This window comes from Chiloscyllium plagiosum, unplaced genomic scaffold (assembly GCF_037043375.1).
Source record: "Chiloscyllium plagiosum isolate Xiang-an unplaced genomic scaffold, Cpla_swu_hap1 HiC_scaffold_27, whole genome shotgun sequence".
In the NCBI taxonomy this organism is placed as follows: Eukaryota; Metazoa; Chordata; class Chondrichthyes; order Orectolobiformes; family Hemiscylliidae; genus Chiloscyllium; species Chiloscyllium plagiosum.
The window spans coordinates 45,487,271-45,510,142 of record NW_028270165.1 but is presented as its reverse complement, the minus strand read 5'-3'; the positions used below and the strand labels follow the sequence as shown (position 1 = coordinate 45,510,142).

The 22,872-nt window shown below is 45.1% G+C and overlaps 1 protein-coding gene across 1 annotated transcript; it reads left to right on the top strand.

Annotated features, from left to right (window-relative positions):
* The first annotated feature begins 1,202 nt into the window (after positions 1-1,202).
* Positions 1,203-10,326, top strand: LOC148143865 (uncharacterized). The gene is made up of 2 exons (XM_087974516.1): positions 1,203-1,847; positions 8,040-10,326. Exon 2 carries the CDS (start codon positions 8,429-8,431, stop codon positions 9,395-9,397), a length of 969 nt encoding a protein of 322 aa, XP_087830642.1. The 5' UTR covers positions 1,203-1,847; positions 8,040-8,428; the 3' UTR covers positions 9,398-10,326.
* The last annotated feature ends 12,546 nt before the right edge of the window (positions 10,327-22,872 follow it).

Here is a 22,872-nt window from a genome sequence, read left to right as displayed (position 1 = left end):
GACCAAGGTTCAATTGCGGCCTCGGGCAACTGTCTGTGTGGAGTTTGCACATTCGCCCCGTGTCTGCGTGGGTTTCCTCTAGGTGCTCCGGTTTCCTCCCACAATCCAAAGATGTGCAGGTAAAGTGAATTGGCCATGTTAAATTGCCCATGGTGTCAGGTGCATTAGTCAGAGGGAAATGGATCACGGTGGTTTACTCTTCGGAGGGTCAGTGTGGACTTGTTGGACCGAAGGGCTTGTTTCTACACTGTAGGGAAACTAATCATGTCCACCAACTGCTTAGATTGTGCAGTCATACATGCCAGGCCCTTTGTCACCCTGTCTACCTCAGGATCTATTAGGTGATTAAAATCCCCTCCTATGATCGTGCTGTGCACCCCAAGACTCATTAATATAGCAACTGCATCAATCAGAAATGTAAGAGGGTGCACGTGGAGGGTGGTGGGGGGGTGGGGGTACACATTCAGGACACCATACTCTTCTCCATGTAATTGAGCTTTAAGAACGATGGGCAGTCCATGTTTGTCCTTAATTTGCTCAATTGCCTGGAAAGGAAGGTTCCTTCTTACCAATATAGCCACTCTTCTACTCTTGGAGCTAAAGGAGGCGAAGAATACCCTATCATAACCCCCCTTGCTGCAGTTACAGATGTTCCTTAACGGTTAAATGTGTTTCTTGCAGCAGGGCGATGTCCATCCTTTCCTTCCTGAGGTTTGACAGAACCTTCTTTCTTTTTAATGGGGGAATGGCTCCCTTTTACATTCCAGGTGCACCACCTGAACGAATCACTAGCCATGGTCATCCAGAACAGCCCGTGGTTTCCCGAGAGGAGGAAGCTTATCTGAAGTGCGGCGAGTGACAAAGACAATAAATGTATAAAGTGTAAAAGCTACTACAACTAAAAAACTAACTAACCACTACATATAACTTAAGCAAACACCCAAATAACCCCCAATACCATTCGAGATCTCCCTCATCCCTGCCAATAGGGTGCCCTCCTCCCAATCCTTGCTACCATCCCGGCTCCTTCCAGCTGAGGCCGTGCCCTAGCCCCAGGGAATACACAGATGAAAAACATGTTATTTACATTCTGAGAGTTAACAATGGATGTCCATTTCCCACCCACCCCCCCCCTCCCCACACACCCTTTCTCCATACATCTGAACCACCCCTAGTCCAAAACCAAAAGGACAGCAGTAAAAAACAAAGGCCCCAGATAATATCCAACTGACCGATATACTAAATCATTCTGGTTTTACTTCAAGGCAGTTGGTATAAAACTGATAACCACAAAATAAGTGGAGAGAGGAGACAGGAAGGGGCAAAAAAACTGTACCATTGTCTGTAACAATGCCCCCTCCCTCCACCCCGACTGGAGTCCTTTAATTCAGAGAATTCACATAGTCCTTTGCTTTTTCTGCTGAATCAAAATTATATACCGCCCGTCCATGAGAGAAATGCAACACGGCCAGGGTACCTGAAGTAATATTGACTGTTCAGATCCCTTAATTTTCTCAACCTCATCAAATCCCTTCTCTTCTTAATTCTGGGACCTGAGAAGTCCTGAAAAGACATTATTCTTGAGCCTTTGTGCATTAAAGCCTCTGGATCACTTCCCAGTCTTCTTGCTGTTTCAGTCACTAACTGTTTTTCTTTGTAATGCAGGAGTTGCACTAGGACCGTGCGGTGGCGTGGGTCCGGCCTGGACCTGCGCATTGTGATCCCGTTGGTCCACTCCACATTCAACAGGCCCGACTCCAACTCCCGCCCCAGGAATGTCGGGAGTCACTTCTCCAGGAATCCAACGAGGTCTTCACCGCCCTCGCGTTCCGGAAGACCCAAGAGCTGTAAGCTTTTTCTTCTACTTTTGTTTTCCAGGTCGCCCACTTGCTCCTGAAGGACCCGTACCTGGTCTTCCAGCATTCGGATCCTTCCTCCCGAGACCTCCGCCACGGTCTCCGGTGCCACGGTCCTCTCCTCCTCTGCCTATTCTCTTTGGTCCAACATTTGAATTTCCTGACCATGCTTTTCCAGCGTGGCAGATAGTGGTTCCACCGCTGCTTCAATCTTTTCTCAGAGTTTGCCAAACTCCGAGAGTAACTGCTGTCCCATTAAACCCAAAGGGTCTGCCCTGGGAGTTTGAGCAATGGCTCCATGCACCCCTGATGCAGTAGGGGAGTGCCCTACCTGCTGCACCACTTTCTGCGCCTTTCCTTCATTTGCTTTCATTCTGGTCTTAAAGCTGTCAAATCACAATTATAGCAAGTCCAGATGTTCAGTACGTTTATATTAGCAATTTTTGGGGAGGGGGGGGTCAAGGTCCACCTTGCCAGGGGGTATGGCAGAGCCCAGCACAGCAGACCACTCAGACCACTGCTATCATGGATCTCCAAGAAAATGGTTTTAAGACCAGTACAGATACAGGATCATACAGCACAGAAACAGACCCTTCAGTCCAACGAGTCCATGCTATGTTCTCAAATTAAACTGGTCCATCTGCCAGTGATTGGCCTATATCCCTCTGAACCTTTCCTATTCATGTACTTCTCCAAATGTCTTTTAAACATTGTAACTGTACCTGCATTCACTACTTCCTTGGGACACTCATTCCACACACAAGCCACGTTCTTAAAAAATAAGTGCTCCTTGTGTCTTTTTAAAATCTTTCTCCTCTCACCTTCAAAATTTGCTCCCTCATCTTGAAACCCCCTCCCTCGGGAAAGGATACCCACTGGTCACCCCATCTATTCCCCCTCATGATTTTATAATCCCCAATAAGGTCACCTCTCAACCTCCTATGCTCCAGTGAAAAATGTCCCAGCCTGTCCACCCAGATGTAGGGATATTCATTTCCAGTTATGATCTGTTCAATGCTGGTGCAGGCTCGAAAGACCAAATGGCCTACTCCTGCTCCCAGTTCTCACATGCAAAGACCATAAGACATAGGAGCAGAAATTAGGCCATTTAGCCCATCGCGTCTACTCTGCCATCCAATCATGACTGGTAAATTTCTCAACCCCATTTTCCTGCTTTCTCCCCATAACCCTTGATCCCCTTGATATTCAAGAACCTATCTATCCCTGTCTTAAATATACTCAATGATCTGGCCTCCACAGCCTTCTGTGGCAATGAATTCCATAGATTCACCACTCTCTGGCTGAAGAAGCTTCTCCTTATCTCCGTTCTGAAAGGTCTCCCCTTTCCTCGAAGACTGTACCCTCGGGTCCCAGACTCTGATCAATGGAAACATCTTCCCAATGACCACTCTGTCCAGGCAATTCTGTATTCAGTATGTTTCAGTTAGATTCCCCCTGAGTGTGGGCCTGTTAACCAGCATGAACCAGACCCTTCAGGATGAGGTACAGCAGAGATTAGGTTCAGCAAAGTGAGAATGGAGGGAGTGTGTGGGATGGAGAGTTTCTGCTTTTAGGGAATGAGAGAGGAAAGGAAGTTCATTATAAATTAGAATTGATCAGATGTGATGAGCCAAGGAGTAGCAGATGGTGTTTAATTTAGACAAATATGAAGTGTTGCATTTTGGTAAGACAAATGAGGGCATACTTATATACCTAAGGTCCTGGGGAGTGTGGCAGAATAAAGAGACCTTGGAGTGCAGGTTCATAGTTCCCTGAAAGTGGAGTCGCAAGTAGATCAGACAGTGAAGGTGGTGTTTGGTATGCTTTCCTCTATTGGGCAGTTCATTGAGTACAGGAGTGGGGAGGTAATGTTATGGCTGTACAGGACATTGGTTAGGCCGCTTTTGGAATACCACACTCAGTTCTGATCTCCTTGCTGTAGGAAAGATGTTGTGAAACTTGAAAGTGTTCGGAAAGGATTTACAAGGCTGTTGCCAGAGTTGGAAGGTTTGAGCTCCATGGAGAGGCTGAATAGACTGGGGCTGTTTTCTGTGGAGTGTTGGAGGCTGACGGGTGACCCTATAGAAGTTCAGAAGGGTCATGGATAGGGAGCATCACCAAGATCTTTTCCCCAGGATATGGGAATCCAAAAGTATGGGGCATAGGTTTGAGGTGAGAGGGGAAATAGGAACCTGAGAGGCAACGTTCTCACGCAGAGGGTGATGTCTGTAAGGAATGAACTGCCAGAGGAAGTGGTTGAGGCTGGTACATAACATTTTAAAAGGTATCTGGATGGATACATGAAGAGGAAGTGTTTACAGGGGTATGGGCTAAGTGCTAGCAAATGGAACTAGATTAATTAAGGATATCTGGTCAGCACAAACGAGTTGGGCCGAAGGGTCTGTTTCCTTACTGTATGATTCTAATCGTCTTCTGTGAAAGTAGAAGTGTAGTTGTGAAGACTAGAATTTCAGGAGCAGCTTTCAAAGATACTTTGCCCTTCCTGGGAGCAGAAGAAGTTACAATGAAAGCTTTCATTTGTGAGACAGCAACTGAGTGAGGGAGCACATCTGGGATTTGGTTGGAAAGCGGGAATTAATTGCACTGTGGGGATGAAGTGCTAGGTTTACTAGCAGTAAGTACAATGTGCTGAACAGGGAGCCTAGTGAAGGGTTAGGTTGGTTTTGTTTTAAACTGCTTATTTCATTCAGCCTCCAACATTGTATTTCCAACGCTGTTCATCAGAAGGAGCAGTGAATCAGTAACTGGTATCGTTAGAAGCCTTACAATTTTCAGTACTGCAGGTATTGCATTGTTTCATCAGCATTGTAAAGGTTACTGCCAGCAGCGGGAGGTGTGGGCTGTATTCACTAGAAACGATTAAGCATTTAGATAACACACATAAGAGAGGGCAGGGTGGGACTTGTCTTTCAATTTGCTGAAGGTGGGAAGTTCTGGGTGCTGTGATATGGGGCACACACAACTGCGGTAAATCATAGAATCCCTACAGTGCAGAATCAGGCCCCATTCAGCCCATCAAGTCCACACTGACCCCTCCGAAGAGCATACCACCCAGACCCAGACTCACCCCCACCCCACCCCACCTATCCTGTCCAGTCGTTTCTGCTGGTGAGTTAGACTAGAACTAGGGATTTGGTCTCAAGATTAGGGGGAGTAGATTTAGGACTGAGATGAGGAGGAACTGCTTTTCCTGGAGAGTAGTGAATCTATGGAATTCTCTGCCTGAGGAAGAGGTAGAGACAGCTTTATTAAGTATATTCAAGACACAGTTGGATTGGTTATTGCAGGGTAGGGAAATTAAAGGTAGTCAGGATAACGCAGGGAGGAGGAGCTGAGACGATGGATAGATCAGCCATGATCTTAATGAATGGAGGAGCAGGCTCGATGGGCCAAATAGCCTACTCCTGCATTTATTACTCTGAAACTATAACCCTGCATTTCCCATGGGTAACCCACCTAACCTGTACATCCTTGGACACAATTTAGCCTGGCCAATCCAAATTATGGCAGGTGAGCAATGTAGTGATATGGAAAATGAACTTTCAAGAACGATAGAAAGGGACAAGGAGGAGAAATGTACCAGCAAGCAAAGCTGGATTCTAAAGATCACAAAAAAAACTAAAAGCTCAGTATCTGAATGTGTGCTGCATTATAATAAAGTGAATGAATTGACTGCACACAGAAAAGAATACTTATGATCAGAGACACCTTACAGAGACATGGCTTCAGGATGACAAGGATTGGATCCTGAATATCAAGGGGGTACATGGAATTCAAGTTGAATGAGAAGCTCGGTTAAGGTAGAGGGTTGACACTACTAATCAAAGCACTGATAACATGGTAGTCTGGTGTCAGATTGGATTTCAGGTCCTGATTTCTCTGTCCTCTGTTGATCTCCCTGTTCCTACAGAGTTCTATGTCAACTTTTGTCAGCTCTGCTGGATTTCTGCTGAAGTTTTGACCCCACCCCCATCTTTGATACATTCCAGATCAATAAAATATTCAGCCAATCAAGGCCTAACCCACAATTTCCCAGCCTGTCAACCATCCAGACAGAGAGACTCGTCGTAGCAGGGAAATTAAACAAAAAAAAAGGTGACAATGCTTAATGTTTGTTCATTAGGAAGTAGACCAGAAATAAAGGGTCTCCCAGGATTCTTATAGCGCCCAATTTGAGGAAGTCTCTCTCACTTACATCTAACTATTATTACACAGCTCTGATTTGTAACAATATTTATATCCTCAGAAATAAAGCATTTGTTATCAACTAGACAGAGATAAACAGCACAGAAATAGACATTTGCTTTCTCTCATGCATGCGCACACGTATATAAAAGTCTATGGGGTGAACTTATATTTTCAGAATATTTGCAGATACATAGAACATTACAGCGCAGTACAGGCCCTTCGACCCTCGATGTTGTGCTGACCTGTGGAACCAATCTGAAGACCGTCTAACCTATACTATTCCATTCTCGTCCATATCCCTATCCAATGACCATTTAAATGCCCTTAAATTTAGCGAATCTACTACTGTTGCAGGCAGTGCGTTCCGCACCCCTACTATTGACTAAAGAAACTACCTCTGACATCTGTCCAATATCTATCACCCCTCAGTTTGAAGCTATATCCCCTCGTGCTAGCCATCGCCATCCAAGGAAAAAGGCATTCACTGTCCAAACTATCTAACCCTCTGATTACTAAGTCACCTTTCCATGTTTTTCTTTCTAACGAAAACAGCCTCAAGTTCTTCACCGTTTGCTCATAAGACCTTCTATCCATACCAGGCAACATCCTAGTAAATCTCCTCTGAACCTTTCCCAAAGCTTCCACGACCTTCCTATAATGCAGTGACCGGAACTGTACACAATACTCCAAATGTGGCCGCACCAGTTTTGTACATCTGCAGCATGATCTCATGGTTCCGAAACTCAATCCCTCAACCAATAAAAGCTAACACACCATATGCCTTCTTAACAACCCTGTCAACCTGGGTGGCAACCTTCAAGGATCTATGTATCTGGACACCAAGATCTCTCTGCTCATCTACACTACCAAGAATCTTACCATTAGCCCAGTACTCTGCATACTTGTTAATCCTTCCCAAGTGAATCACCTCACACTGTTCCACATTAAGCTCCATTTTCCACCTCTCAGCCCATCTCTGCAGCTTATCTATGTATCTTTGTAACCTACAACATCCTTTGTCACTATCCACAACTCTACCGACCGGAGTGTCATCCGCAAATTTACTAACCCATCCTTCTATGCCCTCATCCAGATCATTTTCACAAATGACAAACAGCAGTGGACCCAAAACAGACCCTTGCGGTACCCCACAAGTAACTGAACTCCAGGATGAATATTTCCCATCAACCACCACCCTCTGTCTTCTTTCAGCTAGCTAATTTCTGATCCAAAAATTCGATTTTGCTCAAAAACTGCAAATCTGCAGGCAGTCAATATAGGCGGTGAATATATATAATATTTTGTAAATTCCACTTTGTCAAAGAAAACCAGCCTGATTCAATATTGGGATGCAGACAGACACTTAACCTCGCACCTTTAATGCATTGTCTGAGCTGAGATGTCACCTTTTGTTACAAAACCTTGTTATCTTGAGAAGGTGACCTGTAAGAAGATCTGGGATTTATATATTCATTTTACCTGCAACCCATTCTAAAAGATGAAAGACTGATGTTTGTCACATCTGTATGTTCACTTTCTCACTGGTGTTGGTGTCAGTGCCTTGATGCCCCCCCAGGACGTTAACCATTTTGTGTCTTGTTGTTTGTAATGAAGCTGTATTGCAGGTTCATCGTGAATTTATACAGTTTTTTTGGCTTCCCAAAATCAGATCTGCTCACTCGGAGCAGTATCCCAATGTCGTGGAAAATATAAACTTTCAGGTGGAGTTATCCAAAATTCAAAAGGGATGTAAGTCTTGATGTTTTTGCTTTTCTGCCCCTGTAAGATCCTGAAGCAGCACCTTCAGGAGAATTAGTTAGAGCGGAGTGAGAATAGAGAGGGAGTGTATGAGTGGGATGGTGCTTTCAATTTTGTGGAATAATAAAGGAAAAAAATGTTCTGCACAAAATAGAAGCTTGTTCTGAATTCTTACCCTGGACTGACAGTGATCACTTTTGTAATTTATTGTTACAGAGTATTTGATCTGAAGACTGAAGTTTAAAAATCAACAGACGAAGGGCTTATGTCCAAAACGTCGACTCTCCTGCTGCTCAGATGCTGCCTGACCTGCTGTGCCATTCCAGCACCGCACTTTGACACTGACTCTCCAGCATCTGCAGTCCTCACTTTCACGTCAATGTCTGACAGTCGCTTAATCCATTGCGACTGTGACTATTTTTGACTAAGATTCTGTGGAAAAGAGCAAAGCTTTGTGGTTCAGTACGTTTTCAGCATCATTGGGTCTGGACGAGAGTCCCTACTGTTGCACTGAGTGTGGAACCTAAAACAGTTATACGGCCTGGAAAGGAATTCACAGCAGGTAGAGGCTGTACACACATTTGTGTGCAGCTGAAGCTTTGGCCATGGAGAAACCTGAGGAATCCTGCCCTATGGAGAAACCGTGGAAGTGTGGTGACTGCGGGATAGGCTTCTGTGTTCCGTCTGCCCTGGAGGCTCATCGGCACAGTCACACTGGGGTCAGGCCATTCTCCTGCCCTGAGTGCAGGAAGGGATTCAGCAGTTCCTCCACCCTGCTGAGGCACCGACGGGTCCACACGGGGGAGAGGCCCTTCAGCTGCCCCGAGTGTGGGAAGGCCTTCAGCAATTCCTCTGACCTACTGAAGCACCAGCGGGTTCACACCGGGGAGAGGCCATTCTCCTGCCCAGAGTGTGGGAAGGGGTTCAGCAGTTCTTCTGCCCTGCTGACCCACCAGAGGGTCCATACGGGGGAGAGACCCTTCAGCTGCCCTGAGTGCAGAAAGACCTTCACCCAGGCCTCCACCCTGCTGAGGCACCAGAGTGTCCACACCGGAGAGAGGCCATTCTCCTGCCCAGAGTGCGGGAAGGGGTTCAGCGATTCCTCTGCCCTGCTGACCCACCAGCGGGTCCACACAGGGGAGAGGCCCTTCAGCTGCCGTGAGTGTGGGAAGGCCTTCACACATGCCTCCAACCTGCTTACCCACCGGTGGGTCCATACTAGGGACAGGCCCTTCAGTTGCCCCGAGTGTGGGAAGGCCTTCAGCAATTTCTCCCACGTGCTGATCCACCGGCGGGTCCACACTGGGGAGAGGCCATTCGCTTGTCCTGAGTGCGGAAAGGCCTTCAGCAATTCCTCTGACCTACTGAAGCACCAGCGAGTCCACACTGGGGAGAGGCCCTTCAGCTGCCCTGAGTGCGGGAAGGCCTTCACCCAGGCCTCCACTTTGCTGAAGCACCAGCGGGTCCACACTGGGGAGAGGCCCTTCAGCTGCCTTGAGTGCGGGAAGGCCTTCACTCAGTTCTGCAACTTGCAAAGGCACCAGCGGGGACACCATGCGCTCCCAACAATCTGATTCTGCCGGTGAGGTTGCTGTGGATCACCCCCAGGACTGAACTTCCTGCCCTTTCTGGCAGTGGGTGTGGTGGAAGAGTCGATGGGCTTTTTTTTTTGTTTTCTGCTGGACTGCACCCCACACCCACAGTGGCTCAGCGGTTAGCAGCACTGCCTCAGTGCCAGCGACCTGGCTTCGATTCCACCATTGGGGTGACTGTCTGTGTGGAGTTTGCACATTCTCCCCCTGTGCCTGCGTGGGTTTTCTCTGGGTGCTCCGGTTTCCTCCCACAAACCAAAGATGTGAAAGTTGGGGTGGATTGGCCAAGCTAAATTGTCCCAGTGTTCAGGGATGTGTAGGTGTGGTCCATTAGTCAGGGTAAATGTAGAGTAATAGGGTTGGGAAATGGGTCTGGGTGGGTTACTCTTTGGAGGGTCAGTATGAACCTGTTGGGCTGAAGGGCCAGTGTCCACACTGTATGGATTCTGTGATTCTATGAACTTTGATCCATTGGGCGCTGCTGCTCGTTGAGCCTGGGATTGCACATTCCCACTGAAACAATCCGCACAAACCTAAGCCTGTGAGACCATTGGAGTAGAAGTTAGGCCATTCAGCCCATCGAGTCTGCTCTGCCATTGGTTAGAGACAAAAAAAACTGCAGATGCTGGAATCCAAAGTAGGCAAGCAGGAGGGTGGGAGAACACAGCAAGCCAGGCAGCACCAGCAGTGATGTCAGTGTTTCAGGTATTAACCCAAATCATTGACTTCTCCACCAGAAATGATTTACCAGGATGTTGCTGAGGGTTGGAAGGTTTGGGCTACAGTAGACTGGGGCTGTTTTCTCTGGATTATGGGAGGTTGAGGAGTGACCTTATATGAGTTTATAAAATCATGAGGGGTATGGATAGGGCAAATTGACAAGGTCATTTCCCTGGAGGTTAGACATTCCAGAAACAGAGGGAATAGGTTTATGGCAAAAGGGAAAAGATTTAAATGGGACCTATGGGGTAACTTTTTCACACAAAGGGTTGTACATGTATGGAATGAGCTGCCAGAAGAAGTGAAGGCTGTTACAATGACATTATTTAAATGGCATCTGGATTGGGACATGAATAGGAACGGTTTGGAGGGATGTGGGCCAAGTGCTGGAAACAGACCCTTTGGTCTGATTAATTTAGGATACCTGGTCAGCATGGAGAAGTTGGACCAAAGGGTCTGTTTCCAGCACTTGCCCTGTATTCCTCTAACCCTTCCTGTTCATACACCCATCCAGGTGCCTTTTTCATGTTGACATTGTGCCAGCATCCACTGTTTCCTGTGGCAGCTCACTCCATCCACGCACCACCCTCTGCGTGAAAAAGTTGTCCCTCAGGTCCCATTAAAATTTTTCTCCTCTCACTTTTAAACCTATTCCCTCTAGTTCTGGACGACCTCAACCCAGGGAAAAGACCTTGACTATTTACCCTATCCATGCCCCTCATGGTTATATAAACCCATAAAAGGCAGCACCTCAGCCTCCGATGCTCCAGGGAAAACAGCCCCAACCTATTCAACCTCTCCCTTTCCCTCCAAACCTTTCCCCCTAATCACGTACTTATCCAAATGTCTTTTATATGTTGTAATTGTACCCGTGCCCACAACTTCCTCTGGATGTTCATTCCACATGTGAACCACACTCTGCAAAACCATTTGTCCCCACCTGTCTTTTTGTCAATCTTCCTCCCCTCACTGTGTAAATATGTGCCCCCTGGTCTTGAACTTCCCCACCCTAGGGAAGAGACAACTACCTTTATCTATACCTCTCATGATTTTATAAACTTCGCCTCTCAACCTCCTCTGCTCCAGCAAAAAAACACCAGCCTTAATTCCAATTTGCTAATAATAGCGCAGCAATGATTTCAGCTGTGTGTGTCAAGGATCTCTCATTTCTAAGGTAATGCAGTGCCTCTTAGGTTCACCTGATCTTAAAATGAATGGCACCCCATTCATTTCAAATGTCTATGGTTTCTTGCAAAGTCAGTCCTGTTTGGGAAATAGCCAGTGGCATCTTAGACTCCGTAGGCTGCTTCTGACCAGGTTTGTATGCTCTGATTTGAGATGTATGAGTAGAACTTCACAATAAAAATTAATGCAGCCTTTATTCATGACTCATTTTTAAATACATTTGGTGCATTTACAGATGTGATTGAGAAGCTTCTACAAATGAATCTTGGACTGATAACAGTTTGTCAGGATTTTGAAAGTCATTGTGCCTCTGTCGCAGCATAGGGGAGGGCTCTTTCAGATAGAAGACATCATACAGAAAATTCTCCCACGTCAGATGAACAAAGCCGACATGTTTGCAGCAAGTTGTGAAACTTGAAAGGGTTCTGAAAAGATTGACAACTATGTTTGCAGGGTTGGAGGGCTTGACCTACAGTAAAAGACTGAATAGGTTGGGGCTATTTTCCCTGCAGCATCGGAGGCTGAGGGGTGGCCTTATAGAGATTTATAAAAATGCATGAGGAGCTTTTAGCAGAGACATCCCAGGAGTGATACAGCTGGCCAAACCACTAGGTCTTTCCCCCAGGGTGGGGGAGTCCAGAACTAGAGGGCAGAGGTTTGGGGTGAGATGGGAAAAGTTTAGAAGGGACCTCAAAGGGGCAAGTTTTCACACAGAGGGGGGTGTATGTACAGAATGAGCTGCCAGAGGGAGTGGTGGAAGCTGGTACAATTACAACATTTAAAAGGCATCTGGATGGGTACATGAGCTAAATGCTGACAAATGGGACTAGATTAATTTTGGATATCTGGTTGGCATAGACCAGTTGGACCGAAGGGTCTGTTTCAGTGCTGTACATCTCTCTGACTCTGTAACAGGACAGATAGTTTATGTGTGAACCAGAGGGGCCTGTCAGTAACATTGCCTCAACCGAACTCTGAAACCCAATGTGGTATTTTTTTTTTTTAAGGGACTTAGAGCCAAAAAAGATGCACAGTAGGTAAATAGACCCTTCAGTCCAACTCGTCCATGCTGACCGGATATCCTAAATTAATCCAGTTCCATTAGCCAGCACTTGCCCATATCCCTCTAAACTCTTCCTATTCATGTTCCAATCCAAATACCTTTTGAATGTTGTAATTGTACCAGCCTCCATCACTTTCTCTGGCAGCTCATTCCCTACACGTACCACCCTCTCCTTGAAAAGGTTTCCCCTCAGGTCCCTTTTACATCTTTCCCCCTCATTCTAAACCTCTAGTTTAGGATTTCCCCACACTGGAAAAAAGATTTTGACTACTTACCCTATCCATGCCTTTAATGTTTTTATAAATCTCTACACTCTTCAGCCTCAGATGTTCCAGGGAAAATATCTGCAACTTATTCAGCCTCTCCCTATAACTCAAACCCTCCAAGCTCAGAATCCTTTCAAGTTTCACAACATCCTTGCTGGAAACACAATTTGTAGGTATAGTGTTATGGACAAGGCCAGACCCTAACTTTACTGGTTGTTTTAGGCAGAGGTATCCCAGGAGTGATGCAGCTGGTTTCCAGGAAAACAGAATTTATTTACACACCATGGAATGAAACACAAACAAAGAAAACAATGTAGAATAACAGCCGTTTGAAAACCCAACCGACACAATCTCCCCGCAACTTCAAAAAGCTGCAGTTCCAATTTCCTGCAACATTCCCATAAACACACCCCTCTGGCAAAAAAAGGTCAGTTCATGCACAAATTCTTACAGGAGAGATGTTGGAGAGAGAGTTAGCCAGAAATATCTGTTGAATCAGGGTACCTTTCTTCCCCCTGTAGCTTTGGACAGACTGCTTGCTAAAACTCAAACCAAACCAGGGTAAACAAAATGCAGAACTGTCCTTTCATTGTACAAGCATTTTAGAAAAAATCTCAAACCCTTTTCCCTGATTGATGCCTTAGCCAGTATCTGTTGGCCATTAGCAAAATCCCTAACCCCAGATGATTTGGAACCTCTGCCTTTTACAACCCCTCTTCAAAAAAATACCAAGAACAACATAATCTTCTTAAAGGAGAATCACTGTCACAACAGAGAGCTGAAACATTTGTATCAAAAGGTCGTATTGTTAGCAGGCCAAGAAAACAGTTTTTCAATTGAGCCAATCAATTTAAACCAGGCCCTTTGGCTACAAAAACCTATTAAATTTCAATCTGATGGTTTTGAAAACAGAGGAACAATCCTATCATTAAAAACAATTAGATATATGTCATCAAGGGTATAAAAGAAGGGGGCAGTTAGACAGAGGCAGAAAGCAAACGTCCGATAAGTGGGGGATATCAGTTTGCTGATGAGGGGTGGGAAGGGACGATGAAGAGGGGTAGGTAGAGGTTCAGGCAGAGCGAAAACACTGACAGAGGCCAACTGAGCCAACCGACCTGGCCCTGTGCTGGAGACTCAATGGGACAGAGACAAGATGTATCTTTTTCAGATCTATCTGCAGTGCTTGGACAAACATTACGCTCCATCCAGGATAAAAATGTCCTCCATCTGCTCCTGCAGATCAATTCCGTAGGGAAGGTGCTGTCAGAGAGCATCAGCCCCCATCGGAAGTAAAGTGGATGTGAGAGTAGCCAGTCCGGCAGAAAGGATCCTCTTGCCCCTCCCACTTCACCCACTAAACAGGGTTCAAGGTGTGACTCAGCGGCAGTAACAGCAGAATATACTGGCACTGGAGTGTGTCCAGCAGAGATTCACATGGATGATCGCTGGAACGATACACCTAACATACGATGAATGGCTGAGGATCCTGGGATTATATTCATTTGCTTTCAGAAGGCTGAGAGGAGATCTAATAGAAATTTACAAGATTATGCAGTGCTTAGAAAGGGTGGATGCTGGGAAGGTATTTCGATAGGAGGGAGACCAGAATTGCACACAATATTCCAAAAGTGGCTTAACCAATGTACCGTACAGCCACAACATAACCTCCCAATTCGGATACGCAGAGGATTGGGAAAGTTGTCTTTTGTGGGTTTTGAAAACTGGGAAAGAATGGAGGGACAACCCGAACTTGTGAGGGTCAGCTTGGAAGCATCAACGCCTCCGGGGGGGGAGAGGAATGAGGGAAGGAAGCCAAATGTGCTGGAACCAAGACGGAGGAAGAACAGAGGATGTAAAACTGTTGCAGCCAGCTTGAAGCTGCAATGTGGATCATTGCACGTGCTGTACTTGAACCCGATGCATTTATTTGTGGGAATCAGGTGCATTTTAAAAATAAAAAAAAGGTATCTCCCCCTCCCCAATTACTATCATCCGTCCCTCCTCACCCGGGTAATTAAGACACATACCTAAGTTGCCAGAGTAGACTCCCTCGCTAGATTCACCCCAGTTGCTACAAGTGAACAGATTTCCCCCCCTCTCCCTCCCAGGATGAGGAGTTGCCCAGAGGAGGGTGTTTTACATTGAAACCGATATGGCCACTTTCGCGTTATGATGTCGAAAACGGGGCAGGCCGACAGTGGAACTCTGCAGCAGACGGAAGGAGAGCAGTTTGCAAAAATCCCTTCCCTTCAAAGAATCCTCACAGCATGGAAGCAGGCCACTCGGCCCAACAAGTCCAAACCAACGTTCTGAATGGTAATTCACCCATATCCCTCCCCTTATTGCCCTACACTTATCCCAGAGTAATACACCAAGCTTACACATCCCTGGACACTATGAGGGAATTTAGCCTGGCCAATCCACCCTTGAAGATTTGGATCCCAAGCGGGACCCCTCGGTCTCGAGATCAGTCAAAGAATCAACAGAATGCGGACTGTACAAAGCAAGGTTATCAGTTTAATAAAGTAAGGCAGCCTGATGCAATTCTGTCCAGCAACACGGAGGTTAAAGCTTCTGTGCTCCGTGGTGCAATTGCGTAATTGTGTTTTTTTAAGAGACAACACAGCCTTAATTATAAAAGATCAATCAAATGTAATAAGGTGACATGATTGACAGCAGGTTAGTCCAATGATATTTCCTGGCAAACTGATTGTGCGTAAAACAAAATCATCCCATGCTTGCCAGTTCAATGTTAGTTCGAATAGCAAATTACTGTCTTATGATGCATATTATGAAAACTCCATGTTCTCTTATCTCTAATTCCAACCAACTCAGCAAAGCAGCAATTCAAGTTCACAGTGTCAAATCATAACCTGAAGCCATTTTGATATGTTATTTTAAACTGAAAAGCCATTTTGTGATTAATAAAAACCTACATACACCTGTTGCTCCTAACAACAGCCTAAATTCAAAATTTAAATCCTCATCTCCCCCTGGGTTCATCTCCATCATTGCAAGCTCATCAGACGAGCCCCTTGCAAGGGGGGAGATGATAAAGATCGAACTTGCCCTGCTGTGTGAACTTGCCATTGCCAGCATTGGTGCACAAGAAGGGACAGTTTACCTGTGCGATCCTGAGCAACCAGAGACTGTGTACCAACTATGCCAGGAAGATGTCCTTGTCTGCTGAGAGACTGAACATTACCAAGAATGACTATTGCAGTGAACAGTTAATTTACAGAAAAAGTCTAAATGGTCTTTACCAAGGGTGTTGTGTGCCAGTTTGATACCAGTTGTGCTATGGGCAGCCCTGGTAAGCCTTGCCCCATCCAATTAGGCCATGCCGCAAAAGAGAAGATAGGGAAATGTTATCTTTCAGTAACAATTTGTTTCTTCAAAGTCACAATAGAATATTTGGCAGGGATGAAGTGGTCTGTTACGTCCTGACTTCAGCAAAAGACTCTTTGACCCCTAATGGCACCCATGTCTTCCCATTTATGGGATGAGTCAAACCATTCTTGGACAATAATCGCATCTCTTACCAAAAGACCCATCTATTGAACAGCCTCAAGGAAGTCACAAAGATAGGCCTCTTATTAGGAAGGTCTACACTAACCCTGGTTAATATTTTGAATAAAGTAAGTCCTCCTCGTGCTGTAGCTGTAGGAACACAGTCTTCCTTGAGTTTTGCAGAGAATGAAAAAATCCAAAATCTCTACAAAACAGTAATATCACTCTTTGGGATATGTAGCTCTTAGTTTTTTTTTCTGTAGGAGGATTTTCAGGAATTATTAGTCATCAAAACTGTAATTATATCGTTTGTGGTCTCACCCTTTTGGGTAATGAGACAACTGCTGCTTTATTGAGATGAGGATTTAAAATTTGAATTTAGGCTGTTATTAGGAGCAACAGGTATATGTAGGTTTTTATTAACCACAAAATGGCTTTTCAATCCAAAATAACATAACAAAATGGCTTCAGGTTATGATTTGACACTGAAATGGAATTGTTGCTTTGCTGAGTTGGTTGGATTTAGAAATAAAAGAGAACAATGGAGTTTTCATAATATAAATCATAAGTAACTTGGTATTCGAACTAACCTTGAACTAGCAAGCATGGGATGATTTTGTAAGTAAAATAATCTGTTTCCCAGGAAATATCATTGGATTAACCTGCTGTCAATCATGTCACCTTATTACATTTGATTGGTCTTTTCTTGTAATTAAGGCTGTGCTGTCTCTTAAAAAAAACATAAACGTGTAATTTTCGAATGTAATTGTGTAATTTCGTCACGGAACATAGAAGCTTTTAACCTCTGTATTGCTGGATAAATCTATGCTAGGCTGCCTTATTTCATTAAGCTGGTAACCTTGCTTTAAATAGATCGTACTCCTAGTGATTCTTTTAACCGATCTTGGACCGAGAGCCAGATTGAGGGGGTCTAGATGTTCACCCTAACCTGTAGAATCCCAAACACTATGGATAAATTTACCTCGGCCATCCCTGGACACTGTAGGTAAGTTAGCGTGGTTAACATACACCATCCAGAATATCCTTGGGCATTATCAATAATTTAGTATGGGGGAACCACCCTAACCTGCACATCACTGGACAGTATGGGTAATTAAGCTCAGCCAAGGCCGAGGTTACCATGAGGTTGGAATTCTCTCCCAGAAGATACCGCAGTGAACCTGCACAGTTACTGCCTTTGCTGTTTGAATTCATGTATCGCTGGAATTCGGAGTGCGTCTGGGAAAATTAATAAACAGTGAAATTCACAGCTGATTTTGGAGGAACTGTTTGGTCAAGGATCACAGTCAGCAGCAGAAAAGTGTATTGTTTTTAAGTGGGACCTACAGAAGGTCTGCAGTAGCGAGTAGAATGGGTTCTTTCTTGATTATATGTTTTTTGAGATATGTCTCTTGATTAAACTTAAAATATAAGCCATAGCTATTAATTTAACTTGGGGCAGTGTTTTGTAGAGGAATAAGACGGTGTTAGCTTCTGGATCTGTAGATTGTGAAGGAGCAAAAATGGCCTTTAGTAGAGTTATATGCGCTTCTTGTCAGATGTGGGAGTTTAAAGAGAGTTTAAGGGTTACTGCAGATTATATCTGCAATAAATGCTGTTGGTTGCGAATCTTATGAGATTGAAGGCATCGGTTGGACAGACAGTTAGAAGTGATGAGGAATTTGCAACAGCAACAGTATGTGATGGATGGTAGTTATAGGAAGAGGGGAAGTCTCAGATACAGTCACATAGGTGGGTTAACTCCAGGAAAAGTAAGACAGGCAGGCAGTGAGTGTAGGAGCCTTCTGTGGCTATACCCATTTCAAACAAGTATGCCATTTTGGAAAATATAGGGGGTGATGGATTCTCAGGGGAATGTAGCACGAACAGCCAAGTTTCTGGTATTGAGACTGGCTCTAATACAATGAGGGGCATGTCGGGTTCCAAAAGATCAATTGTGTTCGGGGACTCTCTAGTCCATTGTACAGACAGACGTTTCTGTGGACAGCAGAGAAAAATCAGAATGGTGTGTTGTTTCCTTGGTGCCAGGATCAAGGATGTCTCAGAGAGAATGCAGAATGTTCTCAAGGGGGAGAGGGGCCAGCCAAGAGGTCATTGTCCACATTGGAACCAATGATATAGGAAGGGAAAAGGTTGAGATTCTGAAGGGAGATTACAGAGAGTTGGCAGGAATTTAAAAAGGAGGTTCTTGAAAGTAGTAATATCTGGATTACTCCCAGTGCTACGAGCTAGGGAGGGCAGGAATAGAAGGTTAGAGCAGAGTAATGCATGGCTGAGGAGCTGGTGTATGGGAGAAGGATTCACATTTTTGGAGCATTAGAATCTCTTTTGCGGTAGAAGTGACCTGTACAAGGACAGTATGCACTTAAATTGGAAAGGGACTAATAAACTGGCAGGGAAATTTGCTAGAGCTGCTCGGGAGGATTTAAACTAGTAAGGTGGTGGTGGGGGGCGGGGGGACCATGGAGATAGTGAGGAAAGAGATCAATCCGAGACTGGTACAGTTGAGAACAGAAGCAAATCAAACATTCAGGGCAGGCAGGGTCAAGGTAGGACTAATAAATTAAACTGCATTTATTTCAATGCAAGGAGCAATTACAGAAACATGGCTCAAGGATGGGCAGGACTGGCAGCTTCATGTTCCAGCATACAAATGCTACAGGAAGGATAGAAAGGGAGGCGAGAGGAGGGGGAGTGGTGTTTTTGATAAGGGATATCATTACAGCTGTACTGAGGGAGGATATTCCTGGAAATACATCCAGGGAAGTAAATTGGGTGGAACTGAGAAATAAGAAAGGGATGATCACCTTACTGGGATTGTATTATAGACCCCCTAATAGTCAGAGGGAAATTGAGAAACAAACTTGAGAGGAGATCTCAGCTATCTGTAAGAATAATAGGGTAGTTTATGGCAGGGAATTTAAACTTTCCAAACATAGACTGGGACTGCCATAGTGTTAAAGGTTTATATGGAGAAGAATTTGTTTACTGTGTACTAGAAAATTTTCTGATCCAGGATATGGATGTATCTACTAGAGAAGGTGCAAAACTAAATCTACTCTTGGGAAATAAGGCAGGGCAGGTGACTGAGGTGTCAGTGAGGGAGCACTTTGGGGCCAGCGACCATAATTCTATTAGATTTAAAATAGTGATCGAAAAGGATAGACCAGATCTAAAAGCTAAAGTTCTTAACTGGAGAAAGGCCAATTTTGATGATATTAGGCAAGAACTTTCGAAAGCTGACTGGGAGCAGATGTTTGCAGGTAAAGGGACGGCTGGAAAATGGGAAGCCTTCAGAAATAAGATAACAAGAATCCAGAGAAAATATATTCCTGTTAGGGTGAAAAGAAAGGCTGGTAGGTATAGGGAATGCTGGATGACTAAAGAAAGAAATTGAGGGTTTGGTTAAGAAAAAGAAGGAAGCATATGTAAGGTATAGACAGGATAGATCGAGTAAATCCTTAGAAGAGTATAAAGGCAGTAGGAGTATACTTAAGAGGGAAATCAGGAGGGCAAAAAAGGGGACATGAAATAGCTTTGGCAAACAGAGTGAAGGAGAATCCAAAGAGTTTGTTTTACAAATACATTAAGGACAAAAGGATAACTACAGAGAGAATAGGGCCCCTCAAAGATCAGCAAGGCAGCCTTTGTGTGGAGCCGCAGAAAGTGGGGGAGATACTAAACGAGAATTTTGCATCAGTATTTACTGTGAAAAACGATATGGAAGATATCGAATGCAGGGAAATAGATGGTGACACCTTGAAAAATGTCCAAATTACAGAGGAGGAAGTACTGGATGTCTTGAAACATAAAAGTGGATAAATCTCCAGGACCTGATCCGCTGTACCCTAGAACTCTGTGGGAAGCGAGAGAAGGGATTATTGCGTCTCTTGCTGAGATATTTGTATCATCGATAGTCACAGGTGAGGTGCCGGAAGACTGGAGGTTGGCTAACTTGGTGCCACTGCTTAAGAAGGGTGGTAAGGACAAACCAGGGAACTATAGACCAGTGAGCCTGATGTCGATAGTGGGCAAGTTGTTCGAGGGAATCCTGAGGGACAGGATATACATGTAATTGGAAAGGCAAGGACTGATTAGGGATAGTCAACACGCCTTTGTGCGTGGGAAATCATGCCTCACAAACTTGATTGAGTTTTTTGAAGAAGTAACAAAGAGGATTGATGAGGGCAGAGACTGGTTGGACTGGTTAGAATAAAGGGAGAACGAGCCATTTGGATACAGAACTGGCTCAAAGGCAGAAGACAGAGGGTGGTGGTGGTGGAGGAGGGTTGTTTTTCAGACTGGAGGCCTGTGACCAGTGGAGTGTCACAAGGATCGGTGCTGGGTCCTCTACTATTTGTCATTTACATAAATTATTTGATTGCAAAGAAGTTTGCAGATGACACCAAAATTGGAGATGTAGTGGACAGCGAAGAAGGTTACCTCAGATTATAAAAGGATCTTGATCAGATGAGCCAATGGGCCGAGAAATGGCAGATGGAGTTTAATTCAGATAAATGTGAGGTGATGCATTTTGTGAAAGCCAATCTTAGCAGGATTTATACACTTAATTGTAAAGTCCTAGGGAGTGTTGCTGAACAAAGAGACCTTGGAGTGCCGGTTCATAGCTCCTTGAAAGTGGAGTCGCAGGTAGATAGGATAGTGAAGAAGGTGGTTGGTATGCTTTCCTTTATTGGTCAGAGTATTGAGTACAGGAGTTGGGAGGTCATGTTGCGGCTGTGCAGGACATTAGTGTGAGAAACAAAGCTCACTCACTTCAATAATTTCAGTCCGAGACAAGAACTGAAGCAGTAGTATCGTTTATATCGTTTATACGCTCTTGCAAGAGGAGTGTGGTGTCTATTTACAAAATAGTCAAACAGTGTTTAACGAGTACACAACATTTATGTAATTCGTTCCTCTTCCCTCCTCCCATTGCTCCTCCCCTGTTTACATCTCCCACGTCTCTAAGACCGGCGCCCATTACTCTTGTTTATCTTTTGCCTTATCTGTGACAAAATGCTTATTTCTGGCCTCAAGGCCATTTGACCACATTCTGTTGTGGTCCATTTTTAGGTATAGCCTCCTTTACTGCCAGCTGCTTCCTTGCTTGCTAGGACCTTATGACCTCTTGATTGTGGTTTGTTCTTGTTTTCGCAGAAGCAGGAAACAGATGCTTATAACTACTGTTTGTACAGGCATAGCTAGCTTAACCCCCTCCCCTCACAGCACCTTATCTATTAGTCTGTAACATCTACCATTGTTTGCAAGCACATTTCATTCTTGTATGCACATTTTAGCTAATACAAAAACAATTATATATTTGCTTCACATAGTTTTCATTCTTGTTAACTCAGCTCTTGGCTGAAACAATTATACACTGGCATGAGTTCATTTACCTTGCAGAAGCAATTTATGATTACAGAAGTAACATTGCTTTACCTATATCCCACATTGGTTAGGTCACTGTTGGAATATTGCGTGCAATTCTGGTCTTGTGACCTTATAGAGGTTTACAAAATTATGAGGGGCATGGATAGGATAAATAGACAAAGTATTTTCTCTGGGGTCAGTGAGTCCAGAACTAGAGGGCATAGGTTTAGGGAGAGAGAGGAAAGATATAAAAGGGACTAAGGGGCACCTTTTTCACACAAAGGGTGGTGTGTGTATGGAATGAGATGCCAGAGGAAGTGGTGGAGGCTGGTACAATTGCAACATTCAAAAGGCATCTGGATGGGTATATGAATTGGAAGGGTTTGGAGGGATATGGGACAGGTGCTGACAGGTGGGACTAGATTGGGTTGGGATATCTGGTCGGCATGGACGAGTTGGACCGAAGGGTCTGTTTCCTTGCTGTACATCGCTGTGACTCTCTCAATGACAGTTGATGGTGCCCTCACCAAGATGGCAGCCTGCGCTTCCCGCCACAAAACAACATGCGCCTTACCCTCACAAAGATGGCGGCCGGTTGCCTGGGCAACCCGCGAGGTCCTTCCCCAGTGAAGTAAACACTGGGCCTGTGGGGCTTCTATTGGAGGCCTGAGGCCTCCCCCTAGGAGTTTATAAACTGCCCTGTCTCCCTCCTCCCGCGGGTCCCAATCCTACCCTGTCTCACTGTCTCCTCTCCCCGGGGGCAGGAGCCAGGTCTTGGCGCTCGGGCCTGGCGACCTCCCCGGGATGTTCCTGAAACCTGGTCCTGTTCTGAAGGAGGATCCCCGGACCCGAAACACCTCCTCACATTCCTCCCGACACCAGCGGCCGGACCTGCTCAGCTTTTCCAGCGGCTCCTGCTCTTGTTCCTTCAGCCGCCGAAGCCGCACTCAGTAACACTGCCTCAGTCCCGCAGCGGGACCTACACTGCACATGCGCCAACACAAGAGGCGGGGTCCTGCTGTATGGCGTCATCGCAGGGGAGGGGCGTGGTTGGGGACTACCTCCAAACAATCGGAGACAATGGGGGCGGGGCGATGGTTTTGCCGGCCCCCAGCCTCCTGAAAGGTATTTTTTTTAAAAAGTTTCAACTTTTTAAAAAACTTTTCAGACTGTTGAGAAATGTTGTGGGATATAGGTAAAGCAGTGTTACTTCTGCAATCATAATTGCTTATGCCAGGTAAATGAACTAACACCAGTGTATAATTGTTTCAGCCAAGAATGGAAACTGTGAAGGAAATACATAATTGCTTTTCATT

Excerpts from the sequence above, each read along its gene's own strand:
- LOC148143865 (XM_087974516.1), top strand. The coding sequence starts at position 8,429 with ATGGAGAAACCTGAGGAATCCTGCCCTATGGAGAAACCGTGGAAGTGT.